This window comes from Gobio gobio (assembly GCF_949357685.1).
Source record: "Gobio gobio genome assembly, chromosome: 3".
Classification (NCBI taxonomy): Eukaryota; Metazoa; Chordata; class Actinopteri; order Cypriniformes; family Gobionidae; genus Gobio; species Gobio gobio.
In genome coordinates this window covers 69,068,426-69,075,182 of record NC_137099.1, presented here as the reverse complement: position 1 = coordinate 69,075,182, position 6,757 = coordinate 69,068,426, and the positions used below count along the sequence as shown (strand labels likewise).

The window sequence follows — 6,757 nt, the reverse complement described above, 5'->3', positions numbered from 1 at the left end:
TGTTCATTTGTGAAAGTTAAATGTGGCGTCTACCCTGAGGAAGTGTTATCTTTCTGCGGTTATGCAGTCTCACACGCACACACACACACACACACACACACACACTCTCCCTAGCGGATCTGACCGTAGCACCACAGATAATGCTAACGCCGAGAGCCCACCTCAGTCTCCACCTCGTTGCCTTATACGTCCATCTGTGCAACCGTCATTCTGAAGCTTTTCCACAGCCTGTCTCTTCCCACAATGCACCTGAGAAACGGGGCTTGTGGAAGGGCTTGAACGAATGAGCGCTGAACGATGAGTGTGTTTGCATAATGAAACCTCTGGTCATCTGAGACGTGATGAAGAAAAGAAATGCAGCCCATGGTCCCCCGCTTGACCTTTGCTCTGCGCCTCCCTCCCTCTGCAGGTTTGACCAATACGAGTCTTTCGACTCGCGCTCCGCCTCCCTCGGCCCCCGAGATCTCTACAGATCCGGTAGCTTCGGTTACAGCGACTCCCGGGGCGACATGATGGCCCAGCGCGGAGGCGTGGGCTTTGGGGGCATGGGCGGAGCTGGAGGGGGCGGGTCCGGCTTTGATGGCTTCGGATCTGCCAAAATGCGGTCGAATCGAGACTCCGCCTTCTCGGGCTCCAGCTGGGGGGCGGGGCAGAGAACCCCACGCAGGGGCGGAGCTTCTGGGGGGCGCGGCTACAGCCGCAGGCAGGACTCCTCCTCCTCTGGAAGGGGGGGCGGAAGTGGGCGGGGCGGAGGCCAAGGCCACTCCCCCGCGGGGCGAGGAAAGCTGCCCTCGCTGCTGGCCAACCGCATGTACCCCGACAGCGGGGCCTTCCAGTCTCAGCGCGGGCCCCAGGACTTCCGGAGCTTCGGAGGGGGCCCGAGGGCCAACCGGCAGCGCGGCCGCAAGAGACCCCTGAACCGAGTAAGTACCTCCCACTCCCTGCGGGGGGCGGGGCTGAGAGATCAGAACCCGCCCCTGCACGTAGAGTCCAGTCAAGCGCATTCATCCCACCAACCAGTCCCCAGAGGAGCAGCAGCCCCTGACTGCCCCCATTTGACCTCTTACAGTTAGACACTGGATGGGATAATTGTAAAGTGTCACATGATTACAATTTTAAGTGTCACATGATTACAGGGCAGTAATGATGGGTGTGTTAAAGGGATAGCTCACGTAGTAACTCTAGGTGTGTTCGACTTCGACGAGGGGTTAAAAAGCGTATTACTCAATACTTCATGTAGCGATTATTAATAATAATAATGAAGTTCAACACAAGTCTAACTGTCACCTCCCTTTGGATAATAGATGTGAAAATACTTCAAATTATGGAAGTTTAAATTTTGTGTAAATCAAATGTGCTGTACTAAACAATATTTAATATCAAATGTATATTTTACTGAATAATTACGCTGTATAGGTAACCAAATTTGAAGTTGATATCACAAAAATTTGATTTTGTTTGGGCGCTGTACCAAAAATAGCCACCGGGTGTCACTCACATTCTCCTGTGACAAATTAATACACAAATATGGACCCTCGAGACTCAGACCTTTCCGACAATATGCATTTTAATGATAAAGTAGTTAAAATACATTTTGTAATATGAAACCTGACTCCGCCCACTAGGGGAGGAGCCAGCTAAATTAATTTAAAGTACCGTTGGTAACGCAACATCTCATTTCAATGTTTTTCACAGGATGAATTGAGTTCGTAAGCTTTCAAATGATGCCTAATTTATGATGATTATTAAACGGGGGGGAGGCGATTAAATAAAGCGCTAAGCCTTGCGCTAGCCGGACGGTGATGGGTTAAATGCCTAAATATTGGGGTGTCATTTTTATCAGATTGATATAATTGATACAATATAAAATTAATTTTAAAGTCAAATTTGAGGTAGATGTGTAACCAAATTTGAAGTTGATATCACAAATATACATATTTATATATATATTTTGTTTGGGCGCAGTACCAAAAATGGCCACCGGGTGTCACCCACATTCTTTTGTGACGAATTAATACATAAAAATGGACCCTCGAGACTCAGACCTTTCCGACGATATGCATCTTAATTATAAAGTAGTTAAAATACATTTTGTAATATGAAACCTGACTCCGCCCACTAGGGAGAAATATAGAGCGCTAGCTGGGCGGAGATGGGTTTAATGCCTAAATATTGGGGTGTCATTTTTATCAGATTGATGAATGACTCAATATAAAATAATTTTACTCTAAAATTACTGTAAATTTAAAGCTAAATATGTAACCAAATTTGAAGTTGATATCACAAATTGACGTTGTTGCTATGACGTTGTTTCGGCGCTGTACCATAATTTTGTTTCGCTACATTCTCCTTTAACAAATGAATACATTTCTGTCAAAATGTCCCGTTTATCATAAAACAGCCACCAAATATGGACCCTCAAGACTCAGACCTTTCCGACGATATGCGTTTTAATTATAAAGTAGTTTAAATAAATTGTAATATGAAACCTGACTCCACCCACTAGGGGAGGAGCCAGCTAAACGAATTTAAAGTACCGTTGGTAACGCATCTAATTTCAATGTTTTATTATTGAATTGAGTTCGTAAGCTTTCGAATGATGCCTTAAATATGATTACTAAACGGGGGGAGGCGATAAATAAAGAACGCTAAGCCTTGCGCTAACTGGACGGTGATGGGTTTAATACCTAAATATTAGGGTGTGTCATATTTATCAGATTGATAAATGACACAATATAAAATAATTTTTACTCTAAAATTAAAGCTAGAAATGTAACCAAATTTGCAGTTATTTTAAAGTTGATATCACAAAAATATACAATTGTTTGGGCGTTGTACCAAAAATAGCCACCGGGTGTTACCCACATTCTTCTGTGACAAATTAATACATAATTAATACTTAAAAATGGACCCTCGCGACTCGGACCTTTCCGACAAAATGCATTTTAATTATAAAGTAGTAAAAAAAAAATTTATATGAAATCTGACTCCGCCCACTAGGGGAGGAATAAAGAGCGCTAAGTCTCGCGCTAGCCGGACGGTGATAGGTTTAATGCCTTAATATTGGGGTGTCATTTATCCGTTTTTATCGTTTTTACTCTAAAATTGCTGTAAAATTAAAGCTAGATATGTAACCAAATTTGAAGTTATCACACAAATTGACGTTTCAATGAGTTTGTTTCGCTGCATTCTCCTGTAACAAATTAATACATTTCTGTCCAAATATCACGTCTATCATAAAACAGCCACCAAATATGGACCCTCGAGACTCAGAGCTTTCCGACGATATGTGATTTGTTGAGATTAGTAGTTAAAATAAATGTAATATGAAACCTGACTCCGCCCATTAGGGGAGGAGCCAGCTAAACAAATTTAAAGCTAAACGATAAATAATGAGCGCTAAGCCTCGCGCTAGCCGGGCGGTGATGGGTTAAATGCCTAAATATTGGGGTGTGTCATTTTTATCAGTTTGATAAATGACACAATATTAAATCATTTTTAGTCTAAAATAACTGTAAAGTTAAAGCTAGATATGTAACCAAATTTGAAGTTATCACACAAATTGACGTTTCAATGAGTTTATTTAGCTGCATTCTCCTGTAACAAATTAATACATTTCTGTCCAAATATCACGTCTATCATAAAACAGCCACCAAATATGGACCCTCGAGACTCGATATGCATTTTGTCGAGAAAATAAATGTAATATGAAACCTGACTCCACCCATTAGGGGAGGAGCCAGCTAAACTAATTTAAAATACCGTTTGTGATAACGCGTCGTCCAGTTTCCAAACGGTCGCTGTGATTGGTTTGTTAAATGACACTGAGCGCTCTTGAGTTGCTGTCGCCTCTAACCAGCATGCACTGCTTCAGCGGGCGTTCGTGAGGTCGAACACACCTGTGGTAAATCCTCATCACTGCTTCACCTTCATGCCTACACCTGAAGCACGTGACCTCGGGGCTCATTTGCATATGTGATGTCACGCAGCAGGTGAAGTCTCAGCGCGACGGACAGAAGAAGCGGAAGCAGACGCTGAGCGCCACAGATGAGCCCGAGTCCAAGATGGGCAAAACCGAGACGGCGCGGGAGAAGAGGGCGGCAGCGGGTACGTGTGTGTGTGTGAGAGAGAGTGTGTGTGTGTGTGTGTGTTTGAGAGTGTGAGTGTGTGTGTGTGTGTGTGAGTGTGTGTGTGTTCATCAGTGTGCTGTGTTTCAGATGCAGAAGAACACAAGCAGGAGGCGGAGGAGGCGAACGACACCACCTCTGCTGTAAGTGCCGCCCATGTGCCGCCCATATGTCACTCAGAACCCAAACTAACGCTTCTCTCTGCTCTCCTCAGGACTCTAAAGCAGAGGACACAGGAGAGGGTGCGGGTGAGTGCATAATACTGAGACTAAAACTGATTGTCCCGCCTCCAGCTGCTTCTGATTGGTCGATCTAGAGCACACCCTATGATTAGGGCCGAATTAAATCCCCCTTGTCTGTCTCCAGGTCCATCCAATCAGGACGAGGGTGCCCAGGGCAAGACGAAGCAGACTCCACCCTCCTCATCCAAGATCAGGAAGAGGAGGGGCTTCTTTGAAAGGTCAGGGGTCAAAGTGTCCGCTCACAGGTCAGGTTCTTTGCTGCCCATGGCCGTGTGTGTGCCCTGTGGTGTGTGTGTGTCTCACTGTGCCGTCTCCTCAGGGTCATCTTCGCCTGCTCCGTCTGCAAGTTCCGCTCCTTCTACAGCGAGGACATGGAGGCGCATCTGGAGAGCAAGTTCCACAAGGACCACTTCAAGTTCCTGTCCAATCAGCTGTCCAAGCCCACCACTGACTTCCTGCAGGTGTGTGTGTGTGTGTGTGTGTCACACTGACCGCTTCTGTGTGTGTGTGTGTGGCCCTGACCGCCCCTCTGTGTGTGTGTTGTAGGAGTATCTGAACAATAAGTACAAGAAGACTGAGCAGCGCGTGAGTCAGATCGAGAACCACAGCGCCACCATCTGTCAGGTGTTCAAAGAGCAGGATCTGACGCGAGGTAAGCCACGCCCCCTCACACTGCATGGGTGGAGCCTCAGCGAGTGTCTCATGATGTCATTTCCTGTAGATATCGGCATGGAGCACTTCATGAAGAAGGTGGAGGCCGCCCACTGCTCCGCCTGTGACGTCTTCATCCCCATGCAGTACATGCTGATCCAGAAGCACCTCAAGTCACCTGACCACAACTACAACCGCAAGGTGTGGCCCCGCCTCCAGTCTCCGCGCACAAGCTGCTGGTGTAGCGCTGCTCTGACCTGTGTGTGTGTGTGTGTGTGTGTGACAGGGCATGATGGAGCAGTCCAAGAGGGCGAGTCTGTCCGTGGCGCGGAGCATCCTCAACCACAAGGTCATCGGGAAGAAGCTGGAGAGCTACCTGAAGGTGTGTGTGCGCTTCAGTCATGTGACGCCGCGGTTATGGGATGTTTGCTCAATTGTTTGTTCCGCAGGGGGAGAACCCGTTCAACGGTAACCAGGACGACCAGGATCCCGAGGACTCCATGGTGATGGAGGTGTCCGAGGCCGATCTCACCAACGAGAGCCTGGGCGAGGTCAAGCCGGAGGAGGAGGGGCCTGCGGCGGAGGGGGCGGAGCCTGCAGCCGACACGGTGGGAAACGGGGAGGGGCTTGAGGAGGACGTGACGATGGAGACGGGCGCAGCAGCGGCGGAGGAGGAGGGCGTGGAGGGGGTGGAGGTGGGCGATGAGGAGGCGGAGGAGGAGGCGGAGCTTGCCGTCAGCTCAGACGCAGGAGAAGCCGGAGACGCCGAAAACGCCACGCCCGTCGAGTAGCCCCAAACCGCACCCCTGATTAATCAGTTCTACATCCTGTTCCTTTGAACATTATATGAAAACTGCCCCCGGGTCAGGGCACTCTACAGCCTGAGGACCAATCAGAATAGACCAGTCGTCTTGTGTTCATCCAATCACAGGATCGCTCCGCCCCCCGCTTAGATTCACGCGTGCGTCATGTGACTGTGCCTCTCGAGGAGATTTCTTTATTCGTCGAAGTTTAACTTCCTCTCGCTTTGTTTTATTTTTTAACGTTTCCTTTGGTCTCATGGGCGTGGCCTGTAGAAATTAAATGGTTTAATTTTGCTATTTCCACTCATTGTTTTTCTCTTGTGTTGAGGAAATAAATGTCTGTAAAGTCACGCATGTGTGTGTGCGCTGGTGCTTTCTGACTGAGCTAGAGTCTGCTAGCAACCACCCACAACACCTTAGCAACTGCCTAGACACACCCTAGCGGCCACATGTTCTTCAGGAAATGCTCATTCTATTGCTGGTTAATTCAGTAAAACACATTAACTGGTGCGTGTCTTTCTCAAATTTTGCTCTTCTCGAGCCTTTCTTACTTAAAATCGCATCTTCTATACCTTCAAGTGCGGCCCGGGGATGAATGTTATTATGTTAAGCCCCGCCCAATGACTCTACACACGCTGTGATTGGCCTGACTAGAGTTTGGTTTTTCCAGCGCGCAAGCCAACGGAGAGTTGCTAGACGCCCCTGACTGTAAATGACATCATCTGCCGCTAGGGGGCGCCTAGATCTCTAGGCCACGCATACTTTACAAATCCTGCAGTTTCACAGTGTCAACACAAGGTGGCGGTACTAGACTTCTTAGTCTGAACTAATGTGTTGAGTGCTGAGTGTTTCGATCACATGACCACTAAACAGCCAATGAGAAGCGTTCGAGTTGATGTCTCCGGTACGAGCTGCACATCTCAGTGATTTAATT

At 47.6% G+C, this 6,757-nt stretch overlaps 1 protein-coding gene across 4 annotated transcripts; it reads left to right on the top strand.

The window, feature by feature from the left end:
- The first annotated feature begins 205 nt into the window (after positions 1 to 205).
- akap8l (A kinase (PRKA) anchor protein 8-like) lies at positions 206 to 6,173 on the top strand. 4 transcript variants are annotated; one of them, XM_079813575.1, is made up of 10 exons: positions 206 to 923; positions 3,990 to 4,107; positions 4,224 to 4,270; positions 4,342 to 4,375; positions 4,494 to 4,614; positions 4,689 to 4,830; positions 4,916 to 5,021; positions 5,091 to 5,221; positions 5,307 to 5,402; positions 5,470 to 6,173. In XM_079813575.1, the coding sequence occupies exons 1-10, from the start codon at positions 342 to 344 to the stop codon at positions 5,809 to 5,811; spliced, it is 1,719 nt and encodes a 572-aa protein (XP_079669701.1). In that variant the 5' UTR covers positions 206 to 341; the 3' UTR covers positions 5,812 to 6,173. The 4 variants fall into 4 exon arrangements, with proteins under 4 accessions (XP_079669701.1, XP_079669703.1, XP_079669700.1 ...); XM_079813577.1 differs by having other exon boundaries at positions 208 to 923; positions 4,494 to 4,587; XM_079813574.1 differs by having other exon boundaries at positions 208 to 923; positions 4,218 to 4,270.
- The last annotated feature ends 584 nt before the right edge of the window (positions 6,174 to 6,757 follow it).